The sequence below is a fragment of the Geotrypetes seraphini genome, chromosome 4, assembly GCF_902459505.1.
Source record: "Geotrypetes seraphini chromosome 4, aGeoSer1.1, whole genome shotgun sequence".
Lineage (NCBI taxonomy): Eukaryota > Metazoa > Chordata > Amphibia > Gymnophiona > Dermophiidae > Geotrypetes > Geotrypetes seraphini.
Window position 1 is genome coordinate 171,335,162 of NC_047087.1, and position 24,553 is coordinate 171,359,714.

The following is a 24,553-nucleotide window of genomic DNA, read 5'->3' on the forward strand; positions in this document are numbered from 1 at the left end:
GTATGGTGGGTATCTTCCTGACCCCAGCTGGCTTACAATCTCAGCTTGTACCTGAGGCAATGGGAAGTTAAATAACTTGCCCAAGGGCCACAGTGAGCCGCAATGGGCTTTGAACCCTGGCTTCTGTGGTCCTTGGTCTGATGATCTAACCTTTGGGTTACTCTTCCTTCCCTCACAACCATACTTTACAAACTATTGTTTAAGAAAGCAAAACTTTCAAATATCAAAAAAATTCTCACTGAAAGCACAAGATGAAAGACTAAAACTAGATCTTTTGGAAAAGATGAAGAGTGGAAAAGACAGAGAGACCCATTGATATGAAATACGCCACATACAGCAAAACATGAGAGAGTTTGTAACATAAAGCAGAATGCCAAGTTCACTCCAAGGAGGCTGTGCTTAATATCTAAGGTCTGAAGTACACAGACACAACTTTGTTTTAAGGGTGCTGCAGCCATTTTGTTTATGTGAGATTTCTTTCTTTGATGTTGTGCCTTTGGTATCTGCATAGGATTCCCCTTATTCTATATTATAGGCTAGGAGGGCTATTGTGACATATTGTATAATTAATTGCCTTTTTTGTGCATTAACTTGAAATGCTGACTGCCGCTAGCTAAATATTTACTAGTATGGGAGGATTTTTAGGTTACTTATCAATGCTTATGTCTGTTCAAGAATTGTTTTCTTGATGTATTTGTGAACTGCATAATATATTTTTTAAAAAATTCAAATCAATTAGTGAAATAATGAAAAAAATAGAACATTATTCCACCAAACATTTTTATTAAAAATTTGTCATAAAAAAGAAGACTGGCGAATATTAATCACTTTGGGTTGGTCTAACCATATCCCAAGTGAAAAATAACATTTTCAGTGACAGTATAAAGGAGTTTGCAAGAAGTGTGTTGTCTACAGTGCGATCTGTGAAATTTTAGTGACCACTGAATGCAATCTTTTTAGTGAACATTGAATGCAATCTCTTGAACTTTATACAGATTTGTGAGACTCCTGATGCAGGCCTTTATGGCTGAAACCTGCGCATGTCGAGTCGACATATGATATATTGAGGAAATAAAGAATTGTGTTTGATATTTTGAGCTCACCAGTCTTTTTCGGTCTTTTCCACTATTTCGAGTTTCAGTGGTGTTTCAGTGGATTTGACTCTCCTGTGGTTTCCTATCCCAATGATATTTTTAAAACATACAAATATTTTATATTTCACAAGTAGTGGTATAAATATTAGAGAATTAAAAAAAAACCACCACCAATGAACCACTATCCAAAAAAGGAATGATACCAAAATCTTTAATCTAACATAACAAGGTATGGTAATGATGGGAAAAAAAAGCCTCATACCTGGAGTATAGCACCATCTGGTGTCAGTATATGGTCATTCATATTACTCCCCAAAACCACCAACCACCTTTTAGTTTAATTCTTTTCTTTTCTTTTTTTTCTTCTTTTTCTAATCTTTTCGTAATCAATCAGTTTGATATTTTTTTAAATATAAATATTCACTCAACAATAAATATATCAATAAGTTTCAATAGTAACCAATTTGGTAGCATTCAGAGATAGAGAAACACTGTCCACTATCCAGCAGCAAAATATACAATGGTACCTTGGAATCCGAACTTAATCCATTCCCGAACTAAGTTTGAGTTCCAAAACGTTTGTGTTCCAAGACAATTTTTCCCATTGAAAATAATAGAAATCTGTTCCTTGGTCCCACAAACTCAGATTGACAGACCAATTAAATCATTTTGATCTTTTTTTTTTCTTTTTTTTTACAGTCTAGCCATGAGATTTTGCTACTTTTACATGCAAGCCATCCCCCACGCAGCTACAAGTTTCTAGAGCAGCCCTTTAAAGGCAAGTGCCCCCTATTTTTAGTTGTTGTGTTTTGCTCTCTCAGATGGGGGAAGGGCAGAAATGAAACGGTGTAGGAAAACCTTGCAATGCGAAAAAGGAAGAAAAATAAGAAACCCTCCCCTTCAAACAATTTGACAGATTTTCAGCCCGAGAGGTGGAATGAAGGTATAGCCAAAACAAAAAAAGGATCGGACATCAGAAATGCTTCAAAACAAACAGGGAGAAAGGAGGGGGAGGGATATTAGAGATCACCGGAGCGTCAGGGGGGGGGGTTCTGGAGACAGGAGGAGGAGGCATGGCGAGAAGGGACTGAAGGAGCCCGATCGGCAGCTGCAGGGAGGGCCCCGGCCCTAGCAGATCTAGTCTCCCCCTCCACCCCACTCTACACGAAACTTTTATCTTCCCCGCCTTTCCGGCAGCATGGCTTACACAGGAGATCGGAGGGGGCGACAATTACCGCGAACTAGCATCTGCCACTTTTAATTTCTCCTTCGACGCAAAACAGCACAGAGGAGCCGGCTTTTCCCCGTGTGTACAGGCGATTGGGAGCTGCTGAGGATTTTCATGGAAAAGAAGCACTGAAATCTGCCGGTTCTCACTCCTCTGCTGTACTCTGGGTTCTCTCGCAAGTTCGGATTCCAAAGCAGCGTTCAGATTCCGAGACAAAATTTACTTTTAAAAAAGTTTGTTTTCCAAGTTGTTCGAGTTCTGGGGTGTTTGGATTCCGAGGTACCACTGTACTTCAAAAAAGTTATTTCTTACTTATCTTATATGCTGCTTTTAGTACACAAACTGTCAGCCACTTCTCCTTCCATATAAATAACATTACACTTCCCCCTCCGTTTTCTCGGGGGTTAGGGGCAGAGCCGGCCCACGAATATGAAAAATCCGCGAATAATATTTGGGCCGGTTCTGCCCCTAACCCCTGCTTCCCTCGGCTATTTTAAGCCCCGAAAGCCCCCCCCCTTAAGCCTTACCTGGTGGTCTAGCGGGTTTTCAGGCAGGAGCGATCTTCCCACGCTCCTGCCCCGTGCAGATCACGCACAGGAAATGGCTGCCTTGAGCTCCCGTAGTCTCTTGAGTCATTTCCTGTGAGCGATCTGCACGGGGCAGGAGCGTGGGAAGATCGCTCCTGCCCCGAAAACCACTAGACCAGTAGGTAAGGCTTAAGGAGGGGCTTACAGGGCTTAAAATAGGCCGATAAATGAAAGGTGTTTTTTTTCATTTAAAACCACGAATATAGAGGGGGAAGTGTATAATAGTAAAGCAGTCTAAATAACAACATAATGATTAAAGAAAATAAGCAACAAGAAATCGCATGTATTAATACAAGAATAGGTCCCACTCACTGGGTCTTAACTAGATTTTCTATGGCACTTCCTCCTAAGGCTACTAAAAATCCAGTCTGATGGATTTAGCACTAACAGATAGGTAATGCTAAGGGAGTTTAGAAATGTTGCGAACATGGAGCCTGCAGTGAAAATCCCAGATCACTACCTGGACAAGATAGTTTAGTGCAATAGATGCCTTTATTTGTCAGATAATCTTGGAACTAGTTCTGAATATTGGCAGTATCCAGATAGCTTCTGGAAACTGCCAAATATCCATATGTAAATTCACCTGCATAGATTACTGTAACGCCCTCTACAAGAGCATCACAAAAAAAGAAATGACGGCTTCAGATCGTGCAAAACACGGCTATTAAGATCATTTGCGGTGCAAAAAAATATGATCACGTTTCTCCCCTTATGTTTAATGCAATTTGGTTAAATTTTACTTCTAACACTCACAACGAAACAAAATAATCAACCAGATTTTATCAACAGACTCTTAATTCCGTATAACACATCAAAAACTCTTCGTTCAACTTCTCAGAATCTCTTAGTTGTACCCTCTTTAAAATCGATTAATACATTACGTTCTAATAACTTTGCCGTTACTGCCCCCACTCTATGGAACCCGTTGCCTAATTATCTGCGCTATGAATCTGATATAAAACAATTCAAAGCTAAACTAAAGACATTTTTGTTTCAAGACGCCTTTTGTTAACAATTGTCCTTCTAAGGGCTAAATCTAAATCTTACAATTTAAACTACTGCCGTTTTAATCCTAGCCTATTGTTTTACCCTTTTATGTTTTATCTTTTCTATAATTGTTGTAGTTCTTCTCCACTATCCTCGTTGAAGTTACCATGTTCAGATCAAAATTGTTTGTTACGTTTGGTTGTTATTTGTACCCCCCCATTTTACGTGTTTTTATGTACTTTTATAATCAGTTTTTACGTAATTTTATATTGTAAACCGTTTAGAAATTTGAACAGTTGGTCTAAAAAATCTTTTAATAAACTTGAAACCAATGAATATCTGGATATAAAGAACTCACGGTGGCCAAAAATTTAGAAACATGCAGACTAGAAAATGGCACAGGAGAAAGGGCAGAGCCTGAGGTATCAGGACAGGGACAGAGTCAGAAGGGACATTTCCTGTGTCATTCGCTAAAAGCTTGAGACTAGTATCAATATTTAAAAACTTAACACATCTTAGACAATTAGCAACTGAATTCAATGATTAAAAATAACTGAGAAGCTGCTTTATGATTCTGTATAGGACGCCCAGTCTCAGCAGCTGCCTAAGCAACTTTTCAGAATCGCACACAAGCGTCCTATACAGAATCGCATCTGTCCGTCACCCCGTCTAATTCCACTTAACCCCCGCCTAACCACCCTGATTCTCTAACCGGCATCTATGTCACAAGCCGGTTAGAGAATCGCGTTGCCGGGATCTCCCTGCTGCGATCAGTTCAGCAGTAGGGAGCCTTGGAATTCCCACCTCCCCCGATGCTCACACCCTCCTGCCACCATCCGCTGAAGCATCCCCCGGCAGGAGGAGTGCCCAATTCCTCCTGCCAGAACCCCCCCCCCCCACCCAACTGTGATAGGCAGGAGGGATGCCCACTCCCTCCTTCCAGAATACCTCCCCAATCACTCCCCACCCGGCGATCCCCCTAAAGGAGAGTCCACCCCTGTACCTTGTAAACAGAAAGTCCAGCCGGAAGGAGGCATACTCTCTCCAGCAAGCAGGCCCACCATTGAAACATGATGGGCCTTCCCCTTCCCGATGCATTCTAGGATGCACTGGGGAGAAGCCTAATGTCTTGATTGGCTTAGATGGGGCTTTAGGCACCTGGGCCAACTGGTTTCTTAGGCCTCTCTCCCAGTGTATTCTGTACTACGATTGGCCAGATACCTAAAGCCCCTCCCATACAAAATACAGACTAAGTGGCCACATGTTAGAAATATGGAAGCAAAAACTGATCTGGGAACCCCTGAAGCTGGATTCTCCCTTCAGTGCAAATTGGGAAAACAGAAGCAAAGGGGTTGATATTCACCATGATTTAAACGAGTAAGAGAGGCTTCTGTTTGCTTAAACACATTCAGCATCTCTGCTGCTAATATTCAGTGGCACTTAACTGGACACTGTGAGCACTGGTTCTGACCACCATGGCACTTCCTGTGTAGGACCAGGGTTATCCAGGAGTGGAGTAGGAGTTTGTTTATTCTTGGTTAAGCTCTTTTTCCAACAAATGGATCAAAGCAGTGTACATAAAATAAAGATAAAAAAAGAAAAGAGCACCATAATAAATTGACAGGAAAGAGCGAGCAATCACTCAAAGGAAGAACATCACAAATTTGTCTCTTCTCACAGGTCTCCATCAGGGCCACAGTCGAGGAAAAGGTTAAAATCAGCAAGAATGATATCAAGTGTATGTGGAATTAAATGCTAGTCTGAACAGTTGGGCTTTTAATGGGGCCTTGGATTTCACAAATGTTGGTTCTGAGCGAATGCAAGGGGGACGATCATTCCATAATTTAGGTAGAAGAAAGCAAAATTTCTTGGTGATTCATAGTGTGCGCATTTTGGTCTAGGGCAGTGTATTGCAAACTGTGCCGCAGCAGATTCCAGGTGTGCCCTAACGAGACACCATCTCCGGATCAGACCTTTGGTCCATCAAGTCCGGCGATCCGCACACACGGAGGCCCAGCCAGGTGTACACCTGGCGTAATTTTAGTTACCCATATCCCTCTATGCCTCTCATAAGGAGATGTGCATCTAGTTTGCTTTTAAATCCTAGAACGGTGGATTCCGCAATAACCTCCTCTGGGAGAGCATTCCAGGTGTCCACCACTCGCTGTGTGAAGCAGAACTTCCTGATATTTGTCCTGGACTTGTCCCCCCCCTTAGCTTCAGTCCGTGTCCTCTTGTCCGTGTCACATTGGACATTGTAAATAACTTTTTTTCCTGCTCTATTTTGTTGATTCTTTTCAGTATTTTGAAAGTCTCAATCATATCCCCTCGCAGTCTCCTTTTCTCAAGGGAGAACAATCGCAGTCTCCTAAGTCGTTCCTCGTATTCCAAATTCTCTATACCTTTTACTAGTTTCATTGCTCATCTCTGCACACTCTCCAGCAGTTTTATATCCTTCTTTAGATTGGAAGACCAATGTTGGACCATTGCTCTATAAAGCGGCATTATAACTTTCTCCGATCTACTTGTGATTCCTTTCTTTATCATGCCTAACATTTTATTTGCTTTCTTTGCTGCTGCCGCGCATTGTGCCGACGGTTTCAGGGTCCTATGTATCAGAACACCCAGGTCCTTTTCTTTTTCGCTCTTGCCCAGAGTTGCATCTGACATTCTATACTCGTGTTCTTTGTTCTTTCTGCCCAAATGCATTACTTTGCACTTTTCCACATTAAACTTCATCTGCCATTTCTCCGCCCATTTCTCTAACTGACACAAGTCACTCTGGAGTTCCTTGCTATCCTTCTGCGATCTGATTGCCCGGCATAGCTTTGTGTCGTCTGCAAACTTGATGATCTCACTGGATGTTCCTTCTTCTAGGTCATTGATGAAAATATTAAATAAGATGGGCCCAAGTACCGAGCCCTGGGGCACACCGCTAGTCACTTTCTCCCAGTCTGAGAACTTCCCATTTTTGCCCACTCTCTGCTTTCTGTTTTCCAGCCATTTGCCTGTCCATCTTAGTATGTCTCTCTCTATTCCACGGCTTTGTAGTTTCCTGAGAAGTCTTTCATGTGGAACCTTGTCGAACGCTTTCTGGAAGTCCAATGCCGACGCCTCTCCCCCTCAATGGTGTCCCTCCTCTCCCCACACCTCCCCTCCCCCTGGATCCCCCAATGGCGAAGCGATAGCTTCAGGGTTGTGGCCGGAGGGCCTCTGCGCTTGGGCGGACGTTGATGTGATCATGTCACACATACGCGTGACATTATCACATTGATGTTTGCACACTTGTGGGCACCTTACAGCCAGGGCACCGAGTTTAGTGTGCCGCCGGGCTGAAAGGTTTGCGGGACACTGGTCTAGGGAGTACTAAATGGTGGGCATCAAGTGAGTTAAGTGAACATGTAGGGGTATAAGGAATGGTCAAGAATGAAAGATAGGATGGTTGCTCTGTATGGTATGTCTTATATGTGAGGATCAGAATTTTGGAGATGATTCGGAAGCCAGTGAAGCCTATTTTGATAGGAGCCTAACTTAGGGTTTCCAGACGTCTGGATTTCCCCAGACATGTCCTCCTTTTGAGGATATGTCCAGGGGTCTGGACGGCTTTTCAAAACCCTGCACTTTGTCCGGGTTTTGAAAAGAAATCTCGTTGAGAGGGGGTATCCGCACATGTGTGAATGCAACACGGTGACATCACGCACACGCGTGCATGCACATGATGTCTTTGCATCCGCACATGCGCAGATGCCTTCCTGCCCAACAAACAGGCAGTGGCTGGGGGGGGGGGGTGAGGGCGGAACTGGGCATAGCAGGGTGGGAATGAGTGGAACTGGGCAGACCAGGGGTCCGGATTTTGCTAATGTAAAATCTGGTAACCCTAGGGCAGGGGTAGGCAATTCCAGTCCTCGAGAGCCGAAGCCAGGTCAGGTTTTCAGGATAGCCACAATAAATATGCATGAGATAGATTTGCATCTTAAGGAGGCAGTGCATGCAAATCCATCTCATACGTATTCATTGTGGAGATCCTGAAAACCTGACCTGGCTCCGGCTTTCGAGGACCGGAATTGCCTACCCCTGCCCTAGGCTAACTCTCAAAGCTAGGAGCTTAAACTCTTTGAACACTGGCCTTAAACTTGCAGGGGTCTCAAAGTCCCTCCTTGAGGGCCGCAATCCAGTCGGGTTTTCAGGATTTCCCCAATGAATATGCATGAGATCTCTTTGTATGCACTGCTTTCAATGCATATTCATTGGGGAAATCCTGAAAACCCGACTGGATTGCGGCCCTCAAGGAGGGACTTTGAGATCCCTGCCTTAAAGGGTTTTGTTGTTGTTGCTGTTGGGGGTTTTTATTTTCTGCTGTTGACAGCAGTGTGTTATATTCACATAAAAATGATCAGTCGTATTTACTTAATGTCTCAGGTTTGGAAACTGTGTTGAGATGCAGGCCTCCTCTGCTTTCAATTGGAATGACCAGCGCTGCAAGACCCACAACAGATACATCTGTCAGTTTGGTAAGCTTTTGGGATGTAACCACAACACTGTGCTTCCATTTTCACAATTTCCATCTCATTTTCTCTGCAGATTGTCTATCTGCTGCCCTTTATGACACAACAAAAGACTGGAGCTTTGGCATTTCAGTCCTGGAGTAATAATGTTGTTTACAGAAGGGTGACAAAAAGTGATAAATAGGAAAGAACCCCTCCATTATGAAAAAAGGCTAAACAGGAGAGCAGTTTATAAAATTAAGATCTGGGGGAAACGGTTAAACAGGGAAAAGTTATTTAAGCTTTCAAACACTACAAAAACAAGTGGACACACCATAGAACTAATGACCAGCAGATTGAAAACAAACTGTAAAAAAATAAAACAAATTCATGCAGGTACATAGTTAAGCTGTGGAATTTGTTGCCAGAGGGACTCATTTTCAAAACAGGAAGATATCCAAAAAAACAGCATAAAGTGGCACTTGGACATTTTAATTACTATAATGTCCATGTGCCAAATTTGAAACTGACTTTTTAAATCTCTTGCAGGTCAATTGCCCTCCATTACGTCTAAATCTTAAGAGGGCATGCCAGAGGCATATTTTGGGCGGGATTAGAGTGGCCTTAGGACTTGGACATCTTGCAAGGATAATCAAACCTTTCTGAAGATAGAGTATCATTTAGACTTTCAGAATTAGACTTGTTCTAAAAGTGCATAAGGATCTGCTAAAGTTAGAGAAATGGTCTAATATCTGCAACTAAAATTCAATGCAAAGAAATGCAGAGTAATGCATTTGGGGATTAATAATCGGAAGGAACTATATATGTTGGGAGGTGAGAGGCTGATATGCACGGACAGGGAGAGGGACCTTGGGGTGATAGTGTCCGAAGATCTAAAGGCGAAAAAACTGTGACAAAGCAGTGGCTGCTGCCAGAAGAATGCTGGGCTGTATAAAGAGAGGCATAGTCAGTAGAAGCAAGAAGGTATTGATGCCCCTATACAGTTCATTGGTAAGGCCCCACTTAGAGTATTATGTTTAGTTTTGGAGACCGCATGTGGCGAAGGACATAAGAAGGCTTGAAGCTGTCCATAGGAGGGCGATGAAAATGATAGGAGGTTTATGCCAGAAGATGTATGGGGAGAGACTGGAAACCCTGAATATGTATACCCTAGAAGAAAGGAGGGACAGGGGAGATATGATTCAGATGTTCAAATACTTGAAAGGTATTAACATAGAGAAAAGAAAATGGTAAAAACAGAGGACATAATTTGAGGTTGAGGGGTGGGAGACTCAGGAGCAATGTTAGGAAATTCTTCTTTACGGAGAAGGGTGGTGGATGCCTGGAATATGCTCCCAAGAGAGGTGGTGGAAAGGAAAATGGTGACAGAGTTCAAAGAAGCGTGGGATGAACACAGAGAATCTAGAATCTGAAAATAATAGTAAATATTGAAGAACTGAGGCCAGTACTGGGCAGACTTGCATGGTCTGTGTCTGTATATGACCGTTTGGGGGAGGATGGGCTGGAGAGGGCTTCAATGGCTTGGAAGGTGTGGATGGGCTGGAGTGAGCTTTGATAGGGACTTCAGTAGTTGGAACCCACGCACAGTACCAGACAGAGCTTTGGATTCTTGCCCAGAAATAGCTAAGAAGAAAATAATTTAAAAAAATTTAAATTGAATCAGGTTGGGCAGACTGGATGGACCATTTATCTGCCGTCATCTACCATGCTACTATAAGGGCCAAAAAGTTACCCAAACTGACCAGATAACCACTGACCCCCCTCCCACCTCCCAAATATGTGAAAGAAACAGTACATAACAACCTCTATGACAGTTGCAGATATTATGGAAAATCCTAGTAGAGCAGCAAGTAGGTATCTAGAATAGCCTGCTGGGCAGTATAGTGAACCACAGAGAGGGGGGATCCAGGCCCATATCCCACCCTACCCACTACATTTATGGTGGAAAGTGTGAGGCCACCCAAACATACCCAAAATCTACTGTACAACTACTACTTATTTCTATAGCACTATTAGGCATATGCAGCACTGTCCATTAAACATTCAAGAGAGAGTCCATGCTCAGTAGAGCTTACAATCTTAAAATATTATAAAAGAAATGTAATGCCTACTCATTGCTTATGACCTGTATTTCGATTAAAGTTATAACTGGGCCAGCAGTCATAGCAGAAGACATGCCAGCGCCTACAACGGATTCAAAATGCAGCAATTAGACTCCTAAAAAACCTTCATGCTCAAGACCACGTCTCAGAAGTACCATCATCAGTCCACTGGCTACCCGTCACCAAACGCTGTATCTTTAAGGGCTTAGTCATAGCATACAAGTCCTTACACAACTTGGTGCCTTGGTACATATCAGCCAAACTTCCTCCATACACCCCCAAACAGACCACTCCGCTCCCAGGAGGAAACACATCTGTAAATACCACCTGAGTGCGCCCTCCAACTCCAAACCGCCAGACGTCGTTCCTACTCCCACTTCATACCTAACTACTGGAACCAACTACCCCCCCCCCCTCAAACACACACACACATCAGATCCCATAACGGGCTCCTGAATTTCAGGAGATCAATAAAAGCCTACCTCTTCCCAAAACTGCCACCTATGTAAATTAACTGAACAGATCAACTGTATGTTAAAATGATCAGATTGTATCCTAATTTTGACCCTCAGTATATGTCAAACTAAGACGACCAAAGACTACTGTACACATGTAAACCCTACACATTATGTAACCCATTCTGAGCTCATTGGGGAGGATGGGATATAAAACCAACCAAATAAATAAATAATTAAAACAAACAGGACAAGTAGGAGGTTAAGAAGGTGACCTGCAGCTGTAAGGGTTATTGGGGTGATAGACAAGTGGATATAGTAGGTTTGGGGAAAGGGTTATGTGAAATGTGTACCTGGCATCCTTTATGTGAAGTTTACAGCAGTGCCCCCTACTACTACTACTATTTATTATTTCTATAGCACTGAAAAGGCGTACGCAGCACTACATTTTAACATACAATAGACAGACCCTGCTCAGAAGAGCTTACAATCTAATTTAGACAGGACATTATGGTAGAGGAAATGATACAGTGTGTATTTGACAGCAGTGAGTGGGAGTCAATTCTGACGTTGGAGAGGAAGTTCCAGGTCAGCCAATCGCTGCCTGGATGGCCCGGAACTTCCTCTCCAACGTCAGAATTGACTTCGGAGAGAAGGCTTGTGGGCCGGCCGTTGTGCAGTCGGCGGTAGCAGGGAAGCAGGGAGAGAACACAGGCTCCGCGATCACCTGTCCCATTGTCCTTACGCACAGCTTCAGAACGCTCTCTCTGAAAATGGGACATTTTGGCGTCCTGAAGCTGTGCATAGGGACAACGGGACAGGGGATCTAAAAACGGGATGTATGGTCACATTATCTATATACAGTGTTCAGAGGAATTACAAAGGAAATGATAAGACAGATATGATGCTTAGAAGGTGGGTTGGAGTCTGGAATTGAAAGAATTTTCAAAGGAGTGAGCTTTGAGTCTGGATCTGAATACTGCCAGAGAGGGAACTTGATGTACCTAGTCAGGCAGTTTGTTCCAGGCTTATGGTGCCACATAGTAGAAAGGACGGAGTCTGGAGTTGACTGTAGAGGAGAAAAGGAGAAGGGTACAAATAAGAGAGACTTACCCGATGAGCAGAGTGCCCGGGAAGAAGTGTGGGGAGAGATGAGGGGTGAGATACTGAGAAGCTGCGGAGCAAATACACTTGTAGGTCATTAATAGGAGTTTGACACATATCTTGGGACTCTACTTCCAGCAATGATACTTTAATGAACATTTTAAATATTGCCAAGTTAGTTACTTTTTAAACATTAACTTGCCTAAATGTATTTTCCATCAGCTATATTTACTGACAGCGAGATGAAGAGAGATTAAATAGCACGAGAACCTGCAGGGGTTTTGTTTTTCTATGCTGATTTACCCATGCTGCCAGCAACATCTAATTTGCCTAAAGGCTGAGCAGCAGAGACTAGTTTCAGACAGGTCAACTGGGTAAATCTCTAATTTACTCAGCTAAATGGCTGTGGAAATCGCCTACTAACTCTGGCTGGCATGTGATGCAAGGTTGCCATCTGGTGACCAGTTAGGGAAAGTCCCACATTCTATCCTTACAGCAGGAAATGTAAATCTATTACAGATGCCTAACAGGAGGTTGTGTGAATAGAATAGAGACCTGAGTCCTTATGATTCTGGGACTGCATTGGATACTGGAAAAGCACCAACATGAAGTAGGTCTCTGCCTGTCTTGATACTGAGGGACTGATTCTATAAAGGGTGCCTTAACTTAATTGGCAAAATACCCTTAATAGGCTCAATAATTGGAAAAAAAAATTTAATTATAAAATAGACGCCTAGCCGATTCTATAAAAGATAGGCGCCTATCGCATGGGACTTAGTGGCGTTTTTATGGGTGGAGTGTGACTTAGATGCCATTAAGTGCGATTCTCCAAAAATTTAGACACCTGAAATGTAGGCCTTCAAAACCTTTGCCTACATTTCAGGCGCTTAAGTTTTTACATAGGCGCCGCTAGCTGCAATTCTGTAAACAGTGCCTAAGTGTGATTAATATGTGGCCGGCACCGGCCAATTTAGGCACCATTTATGGAATCATCCCCTGAGTGTCAGTAATGGTCATTGGGATCAGGCATCCTCTAATTCTCTACCAAGGACAAGAAAGGATTCATTATTGTCTTCATTGGCACCGAGGGATTCTGTTGCTATATGTCAAACAGAGGCCAGGAAGCTTCAGTACTGATCCCCCTTGAGGCACAGCTCAGAGCACACTGAGGCATCAAGATCTTTGATGCCCTCGACATACCCCTGATGTGAGGACAGATCACTGTATTTTGTAAATCACCCAGACTGGCTGCTCTCGCCGGGCAGGAGTGCATGCGCAGATGCACCGCAATGATTTCACGTACATGCACATGTACTCGTGATGTCATCACGTCGCAGATACGCTCCTGCCCGACAGTGATTTGTTCCAAGCTTTTCAAAACCCGGACGGACCCCAGGACATGTCTTCAAAAGGAGGACATATCTAGGGTAATCCTGACTTCTGGTAACCCACATCAGAGGAAGGGGTGACAGAACTATTCAGGTGTTGGAGCTACTAGGGTTTGTAATAAAGTACCCTAAGTCCCACCTGCACCTGTCACAAAAATTGGGAGTTCATAGGATTCCTGCTAGACACAACTCGAGCAAGTACGTTTCTGCCCTACTGCAAACAGCAGAAGCTCTCACCTCCCTAGTGCGGGACTTGCACCAAAATCAGGAGGTATCATTTGACAAATGCTGAGGTTTCTTGGCCACTTAGCTTCCACTGTCCATGTCACTCCCATGGCATGCCTCCATGCTCGATTGATGCTGCCATTCCAATGGCTTCAGGCCAGGGGGAACCTTCAGGTTGTCATCACCATCACCATTCCTCTGAAGGAATCTCTAAATTGATGGCTGATTTACAGCAATCGGAATAAGGGACTTCCATTGCAAATTCCTTCCACACAAAAGACAATCATGACAGATGCATACAACCTAGGATGGGGAGCTAATGTAGATGGGGGTCAGTGGTGTGCTCAGGAGAGACAATACCAGAATTAAGAACTATTTGGAATATTCTAAAAGCTTTCAAAGATCGATTGCAGAACCAGAATGTTCAAATCCAAGAAGGCAATCCGGTTGCAATGCTCTATATCAGGGGTGCCCAATAGGTCGATCGCGATCGACCAGTAGCTCGCCAAGGCAAAGTGAGTTGATCACCCAGGACTCACTTTGCCTTGGCGATCTATCGGGCCGATCAGTCTTCCTCTCCCCGACGTCAATTCTGCCGTCGGAGAAGAAGTTCGGGCCAGCCAATCGCTGCCTGTCTGGACGGAACTTCCTCTCCGACGGCAGAATTGACGTCAGGGAGAGGAATGCTGGTCGGCCCGAAGCAGAGAGAGCATGGGGCGGCGGCGGCATCGGGTTTGGGGCCTGTTATCCATTGATGGCGTTTTGGGTCCTGTTCCCCGATGGCAGCGGCAGTGGCTTGGGGAAGGGCAGGGAGAAAGAAAGAAAGGGGGCAGGCAGGGAGACAGAAGGAAAGAAGAGAAACAGAAAAAAAGAAAGGGGGCATGAAGAGAGAAAGAAAGGAAGGTCAGGGAATGAGGAAGAAAAAGTTGGGGGAGGGAATGAGGTGTGGAGGAGAGGAAGCATACAGGCTGAAAGAAAGATTGGATGCACAGTCAGAAGAAGAAAGTGCAACCAGAGACTCATGAAATCACCAGACAAGGTAGGAAAAATTATTTTATTTTAAATTTAGTGATCAAAATGTGTCTGAATTTATATCTGCTGTCTATATTTTACAATATGGTCCCCTTTTACTAAACCGCAATAGTGGTTTTTAGCGCAGAGAGCCTATGAGCATCGAGAGCAGCGCTGGGCATTCAGCGCAGCTCCCTGCGCTAAAAACTGCTATTGTGGTTTAGTAAAAAGGGAGGGGGGTTGGTATTTGTCTATTTTTGTATGGTTGTTACTGAGGTGACAGTGCATAGAGTCATCTGCTTTGACCTCTTTGAAAAAACCCCGGAATAGGAATGATAATTAACAATTCTATGCATACAGTGTGCATTGTGTTTTTTTAAATTTTATTGTTGATAGATCATTTTGACTTGGTCATTTTAAAAGTAGCTCGCGAGTCAAAAAAGTGTGGGCATCCCTGCTCTATATCAACAAGCAGGGAGGCACAGGTTCATGCCTCCTGTGTTAGGAAGCTGTCAGGATGTGGAAATGGGCTGTCTCACAAGGGATGGTGCTTGGAGCCACACATGTCTGGAGGGAAAGCACAATTGTCTGGCAGATAAGTTGATTTGGGTCATGCAATCTCACAAGTGATCTCTGAACATGGTGTCACTCAGAAGATCTCTTGAGAGTGGAGCACCCCCTTGATAGATCTTTTTGCCACTCATCTCAACAACAAAGTCCCTCAGTTGTGTTCCTATTTATTTGACAAGTTTGTATTGTGAGCTGTATAATGATTTGTTCTGATGGTTATTTTATTATTTTTTGTATATCTCCGGTGATTACTGTTCTGTAATGTATGGTTGTTGCAGTATATAAATAAATAATTATTATTATTATCAAACAACCCAGTCAGTAATTATGTCCATATCTGAAATCCTGCTGTGCTTTCACTGCTCTAATATTTTTCCCTTCTTATTTCTTCTCTTTTTGCAGCACAGAAACACATAGCTCTATGGAACATGGGTCACTGAGGCAGCTCAATGGCTTCCTGATTTTACACTAATTGTGGTCGGTGTGTATGCATGAAATTACATAACGTAATGTTGAATGCAAATCCCCAGGACCTCCTGCTACTGTCTATTCAGCTGTTTTCAACATTTGATATTTTGAAATATATATTGTTGCGGTAGGCCTTCCTACCCCTATGGACACTCTTTAACTATTTTATTGAAGCATGCTGACCTAATATTAATCATAATTCTTCCTAAACCTATAGACATTCTTGAAGCAGTGTGCTGGATACACTGACCTACGAGGGACGTTCAATAATTTATCTACCTGAATATGAAAGAAAGTAGCAAGCGTGTTGAAATAAGTTTGTGCATGTTGTGATATCTCAAGGTACTCATGCACAGTCGCAGCTCAGTGCAAGTCTAACATTCCAAGAGACAGGATGTCAGGAGAGTCCTCGTGTGAATCAAGTAAGAAACTGCTAGATTTGGAGCACCATTTAGTGATAAAATTTCTCACAAAAGAAAGGAAAAAGCCAAAGGAGATCCATGAACACATGATTTCAGTTTATGATTACATTACATTACATTGATGTCTTCTATCCCGCCAATACCTTTCAGTTCTAGGCGGTTTACAACAAGAAATTAGCCTGGGCATTCCCAGGGAGATTACAAGGTTGACAGCTATAGTAAAAAAACACAAAAAAACAAAACCAACATAGAAAATGACAGCAGAAAAGGGCCATAGCCCATCAAGTCTGCCCACTCTACTGACCCACCCCCCTAAGTCTACTCTTCTAGAGATCCCACTCCTAATGACCCATCTCCTTAACTCTACCCTCTTAGGGATCCCACATGGGCATTGGGATCTGGGAATAATCAATACGGTTTGGTTAAATCATTTGACAAATTTCTTTAATAGTATAGATTTCAGTTCTTTCCTGAATGTTTTGTAGTTGGGCGTCATGGCAGTTGGGTGTCGTGGTCAGCAGATTTGAGAGGTGATGGTCTATTTTTGCGGCTCTGGTGGCTAGTAGACCGTCATATATTTTTTTGCTTTGCATGCCTTTGATTGGGGGGGGGGGGTGGATAAAGTGTGCTTGAGTTCTCCTTGGTCTGGATGTGTTTTTCCTGATTAGGCGGTTGTTCAGATAGCTTGGTCCATTTCCATTTAGGGCTTTGAATAGGGTGCAGTAGAATTTGTGTTGGATGCATCCTTGTACAAGGAGCCAGTGTGAGTCTTGAGTCTGCCCCATCATCCTACAAAGTAAAATTTTGGAGCAAGTAGTTTAAGTGAAGTAGAAAGTCCATTGAAGATGACCCTCACACTGGTCTGTGGAAGCAACTTCCACAGAAATGTACAAGAAAGTTGAAGATTTAATTTTGTCAGACAGATGAATTAAGGTTTCCTGAATAGCTGAAGTAATAAACATCTCGGCAGGTACAGTTTGGAAAATAATTAATGAAATATGGGCATTTCCGAGGTTAGTGTAAGATGGGTTCCAAGAATGCTGATGCCATGTCAGATAGCCACGAGGTTCCAGTGCTGTCAGGAGAACTTGGAGATGCTCCATGAAGACCAAGTAAATGTTTAAATGGTTTAGTCACAGAGATCCTGAGTCTAAAATGGAATCCATGCAGTGGAAGCAGAAGTCATCCTCCACACCAAAAATGTTAGTCAGAAAAATCTGGGTCAGACCAATGGTCCATCAAGTCCAGTAGCCCATCCTAACAGTGGCTAATCCAGGGCCCTAGTACCTGGCTAAAACCCAAGGAGTAGCAACATTCCATGCTACCGACCCAGGGCAAGCAGTGACTTCCCCTATGTCTTTCTCAATAACAGACTATGCATTTTTCCTCCAGGAAATTGTCCAAACCTTTCTTAAAACCAGCTACGCAATCCGCACTTACTACAACCTCTGGCAATGTGTTCCAGAGCTTAACTATTCTCTGAGTAAAAAATATATTTCCTCCTATTGGTTTTAAAGTATTTCCCTATAACTTCATCAAGTATCACCTAGTCTTTGTAATTTTTGAAACACTATATGGAGTTCGGGTGTGCTGGAGCGTGAAGAAGCGCTGTTAAACTTGTTTTATACCCTTGACGCAGCCTTGACTGGCAAAACGGGGATTCCCTGTTGGGCATTTGCACAATGAGGAGGACAACGCTGAACTCTGGGAGCACAGCTAAGTACTCCTTGCAATAAATACAGTGCTGGTTATCGTCACATGGTAAGGAGGTTTGCTATGGAAGCCAACTGAAACTTTAATTTTTAGTATGTATTTACTGTGATGGACATTACCCTTGTATGTTTTTTTGCATCAAGTGGAAACATAGCGATTTGTGGAGTTTTTTGTAAGACCCATGAAGCTTTAACTGAGGTCTTTTTTTCTACAAATTTTGCTGTTGATTTAAGGATTTTTCAGTGTTTATGCTATTTTTCATGTCAGCATTCTGATTTAGATGTAACAGAGTGACCTCTCATCAAAGTGTTAAGCATAATTTGTGTGTGTATGTTTGTGTGTGTGGGGAGGTGGGGGTGGTAATTGTAATCACCCATTATACTGTTGCCCAATTCTCCAGCTTTCCTAAGCTCTGAAAACTGTTCTTCATCTTTCTGCTCACCTATCTTTATATTCCTTCCCTTCACACATGGAATTTCTATCCATATGGATTCCACACTGCTATGTCATACAGAATATTTATTTTATTTCCCTCTCTAACATATAGCACAACCCACTCCCCCTCCAATTTGATCTACTCTATCCTTGCGATATAATTTGTACCCAGATAATACAGTGTCCCATTGATTGTCCTCCTTCCACCAGGTCTCTGAGATCTACCTCATCATTCAGTGCTATATACTCTAACTCTCCTATTTTATTTTTTAGGCTTCTAGCTTTTGTATACAGACACTTCAAACTGTGTTTTTTCCTTGTAAATATAGGCTGCTGAGAAGACAGGGAAAATTTGAGTCTTTTACTCTGCCTTCCTCTTAAATCCTCCTGGCTATCTTTCACCATTATTGAAACCTCTCTACTGGGACTCCCTAAATATCCTGTTTCAATAGTATCCTTCAAGGATACCTAACATCAAACCATCCACTCCTAGGTGACTGTCGGCTTTCCCCCGCATCTCAATTTAAAAGCTGCTCTATCTCCTTTTTAAATGTTAGCGCCAGCAGCCTGGTTCCATCCCAGTTAAGGTAGAGTCCATCCTTTGAGAACAAGTTTGATAACCTTCTGGAGACGCAAGCAGCAAAACTTAACCATTCCATCTCCAACCTGTTGACGGCAACGGGCAACTTCAAAACTTTTCGAAAAGAAATCAAAACCCTACTTTTCAAAAAATTTATCCAGATATCTTAACCCAACCCTTCCCCTCCTCCTAGATAAATTCTCCCCCAAAACCTCCACTTAAATAATCTCTTCCCCCCAAAACACCAACCAAGTATTCAGATCCCTGAAATGTAACGTAATCTTATTTGTACTCTAACTGTAATCTATTTGTTATATGACACAGTAACGTACAGTCAATTTAATATCCAATTTGCAAGTTCTTCCAGAATTAATCCAGGTACCTCTCCTCCCTTGTAACAAAAAAAACAAAAAAAATCCCCCAAAAGTGTTGTAACTTCACTGGAAATGTCCAGTTAGCTCTTTTGTAATCCGCCTTGAACTGCAAGGTATAGGTGGAATAGAAGTCCCTAATGTAATGTAATGTAAGTTCCCTTTCCCAGAAGGTTGCCCAGTTCCTATCAAATCTAGTTCCCTCATCCGTGCACCATCATCTCAACCATGCATTGAGACTTCGGAGCTCTGCCTGCCTCTTGGGTCCTGCACATTGGAACAGGGAGCATGTCTGAAAATGCTACCCTGGAGGATCTGAATTTCAGCTTTCTACCTAAGAGCCCAAATTTGGCTTCCAGAACCTCCCTCCTATATTTTCCTATGTCATTGGTACCTCCATGTATCAAGACAGCTGGCTCCTCCCCAGCACTATCTAAAATCCTATCTAAGTGACACGTGAGGTCTGCCACCTCCGCACCAGGCAGGCAAGTGACCAGGTGATCCTCACACCCACCAGCCACCCAGCTACCTACATGCTTAATGATCAAATCACCAACTACAACAGCTGTCCTAACCCTTCCCTCCTGGGCAGAAGCCCCTGGAGACACATCCTCGGTGTGAGAGGATATTGCATTCCCTAGTGGGCAGGTCCTAGCTACAGGATTATTTCCTAATTCACCAGGGTGATGCTCTCCTTCTAGGAGACCTCTCTCCTCCAAGGCAGCACAGGGGCTACCAGACTGGAGGTAGGACTTCTCTACAACATCCCTGTAGGTCTCCTCTATGTTCTTCTCTGTCTCCCTCTGCTCCTCCAAGTCTGCTACTCTAGACTCAAGGGAACATACTCATTCTCTAAGAGCTAGGAACTCTTTGCAGCGAGTACACACATATAACTTCTCTCCAACCAGGAGAAAATCATACATGTGACACTCAGTGCAAAAGACTGGATAGCAATCCTCTTGCTGCTGGACTACTGTCTGCATCTTGTTATTGAGCTGATTAATTAATTAACTTTATTAAGCTACTAGGAATATATTACACTAGGATAGAGAGCCTTAGGATTTTATTATATGCTTTATTTAGTGTTTCTTTCTTAGATAGTCTTAGTGTTATATTGTATGCTTATTTACTGTTTGATTCTTTACAGGTAATGGAATATAAAGAGTTTTCCTGTTGTCCTAAATAGAATAATTGATAATAAATTAAGACTATAAGTAAAGAAATTAGCTAGGGGTGGGCAGGAGAGGGGAGGGTGGAAGAGAATGGAGATTAAGCCTGACCCTGCTCTGTCTGCCAGAAACTATCTCTTGTAGAAGGTTCAAGCTTACAAAAAGGCTATTATTCTATGGAGACTAGCTAAGTAAAGTTTGCTCTTTTAAGATCTAAATTGTCTATAGAAGGGAACCTACAATTAAGCTTTTCTCCCCAAATCTATCAAAGCTCAGAGTAAAATAATGTATACTTATCCAAAGATATGTCTTCTACTCTTCCCCTCTCAGAAATAGAATGTCCTTGTCCCTCTTTCCCTCTCATGCCGCACAAGACAACTATAACTAGAGAGAGTTACACCAACACAATGATCTCTTTGTGGGAGTCAATCAAGGAGAAAAGGCAAGGAAAACTCAGCAAGCATGCTGTTTCTTCATGACAATGTGCTGATGCACATGCCATGACAATCACAAGCTGCCATCTCTTGGAGACTTCAGATTCTGAGCAGATGACAGTTGCTACACTTTTTGTCCAGTTAGCATTAGACTTGGACAGAGGCTGGCTTTTGAAAATATTCATTAAATATAAAGATAAATTATTCCTAGATCAGAAAGTTAGAATGTATCCAGACGTTTCCCGAGTTACCCAAAAAATGAGGAAACAATTTCTTCTTTTGAGACCCCAGGTCTTAAAACTTGGGGGTACTTTTATACTTAGGTTTCCATGTAAATGTTATGTTAAGCTTCAAGGAGTTAAATATATTTTCTTTGAGTCATCACAGCTTTCAAGGTTTATAATGGGTAAAGATGTGATCTCTGCAAGTACCCCCGCTAAGTCTCAGGAAGAAGGCTCAAAAATTTAGAACTAGGTTTGCAATCAGGTACACTATTTAGTTTTCTTATGAAGATTTGATAATAATTTATGATTTTCCGACTTTTTAAAGCTATCTCCCCAGTATATTGTGGACTAACAAGGGAGCATTGGTAAATATTTTGTTAATTGGATTTTTTTCTTTGTAAAGATTTAAGACACTGCTTATTTGAAATGATGTTGATGAACATATAAATAATTGAAATGAATAAAGATAAAGTAAAAAAACAACAACAAAAAAAACCAACCAAGCTGCCATCTAAGAATATGCATTTCAGCAGCTGAACCTACAGTCCTGACCTGGATCCCTCAAATTATTTCTGAGTTTTAAAGAAATCTCTCTGTGGACAGTGGTTTTCAAGTGATTAAGAAGTCAAGGAAGCTGTGACATCCTGGTTTGAAGGTCAAACAAAAGAATTATTTTCAAAGTCATTGCAGAAAAAGTGGATGAATTCTGGAATCAGAGGGACTATACTGAAAAATAAAAAGAAAAAAATTTTAAAACTCTTCTTTCTACTGAGGTAAATTATTGAACACCCCTCTTAACTCCAGTCCTAAATTTAAACCTTTCTGCCTCCTTGCATTTTTCTGAGTTATGTTCATCCTGAACTGACTCTTTTCCTAACCCTAATTTTAATTCTAATCTTACTAAGTCTTCTCTACTCAGCAAATCACTTAATCCTCCCTTGCCTCAGGCACAAATTTAGATTGTAAGCCCTCTGGGGACAGGAAAATATCTATTGTACCTGAATGTAACTTGCCTTGAACTACTACTGAAAAGGGCAATGGTCAGACCCCACTTGGAATACTGCGTCCAACATTGGTCTCCCTACCTAAAGAAGGATATAAAACTGCTGGAGAGGGTGCAGAGACGAGCAACAAAACTGGTGAAGGGTATGGAAAAACTGGAATACGAGGACAGACTTATAACACTAGGATTATTCTCCCTTGAGAAAAGGAGATTGCGTGGGGATATGATCGAGACCTTCAAAATACTGAAAGGAATCGACAAAATAGAGCAGAGAAGATTATTTACATTGTCCAATTTGACACGGACTAGAGGACATGTAATGAAGCTAAGGGGGGACAGGTTCAGGACTAATGTCAGGAAGTTCTGCTTCACTCAGAGAGTGGTTGACACCTGGAATGCCCTCCCAGATGAGATTATTGCGGAATCGACCGTCCTAGGCTTCAAGAGCAAACTAGATGCATATCTCCTTAAGAGAGGCATGTAAGGATATGGTGGACTATAAATTACAACAGGTGTACACCTGGCAGGGCCTCCGCGTGTGCGGATCGCCGGACTTGATGGACCGAAGGTCTGATCCGGTGATGGCATTTCTTATGTTCTTATGTTCTTATGTTCTTATGATATAGCTTGTCCTAATCCACATTGCATCTGCAGACATTTCTATGCTACTGCACTGAAGCATGTTGACCCAGCCCTAACAATAATCCTCATTTTTACTGTCCCAACTGATGTTCCTGAACAGCTAACATAACTCTAATCATGGGAGGATTAATGTGGAGAACAGTCCCCATGTGGGTATGCACAACAAACACATAAATTAGGGCAAAGGCAATCAAAAGATCACCAGTCCGTAATAAGTACAGACTGTGCATGTGCCCAGGGCCCAAATGTGTAGCAGGAATGCTAATTAACACCCCCCCCCTTTTTTTTTAATAAAACCGTGAAAGCGGTTTTTAGTACAGGCTGACGTACTGAATGCTCTGTGTTTCTCCCAACTCTCATAGAATTCCTATGAGCGGCAGGAGCAGCGCAGAGCATTCAGCACTATTGCAGTTTTGCAAAAAAAGGGAGGGGGGTGGGTATGTGGCTTCTAAAGCAGATGTTTGTCCTAGTATATTAGCTGCTGACAAAAAGAAGAGGGGGAGAGGTTGAAGGGAGGCCAAAGTCACTGCTGGTTGTATAGGTGCCTGTACTCTCTCCAGCTCCTCTGTATTATTATCTTGTTGTCAGTAAGCTGCACTTCTTATCTGATGCTTCTTCCTCTGCCAGCTTGCCCATTTGAGAAGTTTAAACTGTATTTATATTACAACGGAAACCCAACACACTTTGCCTGGGGTCGACCGAAGAGTAAGTCCTGTACTGACCTAGACCTAATCCTTCTTAGCCTTATGGAAATTCTTGTCCAACTGTACCAACCCAAACCCATCATGGCAAGAATAGAAGACAATACATTGCATCTGACTGTTCCACATTGGTCTTTAATACCATCAAATGCACACATGGAGATATGTGGTTCAGTTGATCGAGGCAGGGAGAGCAGCTTCTTAAGCTCCTGCCTGTGCAGTCTCACAGAAAAAAATGGCTGCCATAATTTCCCACTGCAATTAGCAAGACTGCTTTAAGTCTCAAGAATTGCCACAGGAACTAGCAGCAGCCATTTTTCAGTAAGACTGTACAGGCAGAAGCATAAGAGGATCACTGCTGCCTCCACCAGCGATTAAAGTAGGCCATGGGGGGAGGCCTACACTGCTTCTCTGATTCTACAGCAGAGAAGGAGGGAGGGAAGGAAGGGGCACATGGAGATTCTACAGCCAGTTGATAGCTGGGACAGGACCTGACACCTCACCTCGGGGGAGGGTGGGATCACTCCTGTCTTTGTTTGGCTCACCACACCACTGGACCATCAAAATTTAAGGTGGACCCAGTGAGAGGTCAGCACTAGGTTCAGGAGGGGCAGGTGGATGAACAGCTGGGCAGCACTTGAATATAAATCCTCAGTTTATAATTGAGTTAACTTTTCCCCTAACAAAGAGGAAAGGGGGGAGGGGGGAATGTTATCTGTTTATATTTGGATCAGTTTATATTTGAGCATATTCGGTAATACACCTGAAGAAAGCCAGACAAGGTAGAAGAGGGGCGCTCACTCAAAAGCATCTTTAAAAAGAAAGGTTTTTAGCAATGATTTGAAGCGTTCAATAGAGGATTCCTGTCTTAAATCATTAGGGAGGGCATTCCACAGGGTAGAACCTATTACTGAGAAGATAATACTACAGTATTTCTGGTTGAATCGCAAGTGGTCGGACAAAACTTTGAGCTCTCTGGTTGCAATGGAACTTACCTTAAGCTACAACAGAATAAGGCATAAGTAAAACCAAAATCCTTTCCCAACCCTACAGTGGCTTAGTGAGGGTAGGAAGCATCCAGGGCGGTGCCCCCCCCCCCCGCCCCCCACACACACACTCAAGCTTTCCCTTCCCA

The 24,553-nt window shown here is 42.7% G+C and overlaps 1 protein-coding gene across 1 annotated transcript in view; it reads left to right on the forward strand.

Annotated features, from left to right (window-relative positions):
• CLEC18C (C-type lectin domain family 18 member C) overlaps positions 1-15,879 on the forward strand; it is a 120,297-nt gene extending 104,418 nt beyond the window's left edge. Inside the window, 2 exon segments of the mRNA XM_033942444.1 lie at positions 8,316-8,407; positions 15,659-15,879. Coding sequence (XP_033798335.1) covers positions 8,316-8,407; positions 15,659-15,696 — 130 coding nt within the window. The 3' untranslated portion in view covers positions 15,697-15,879.
• Positions 15,880-24,553: the final 8,674 nt, after the last annotated feature.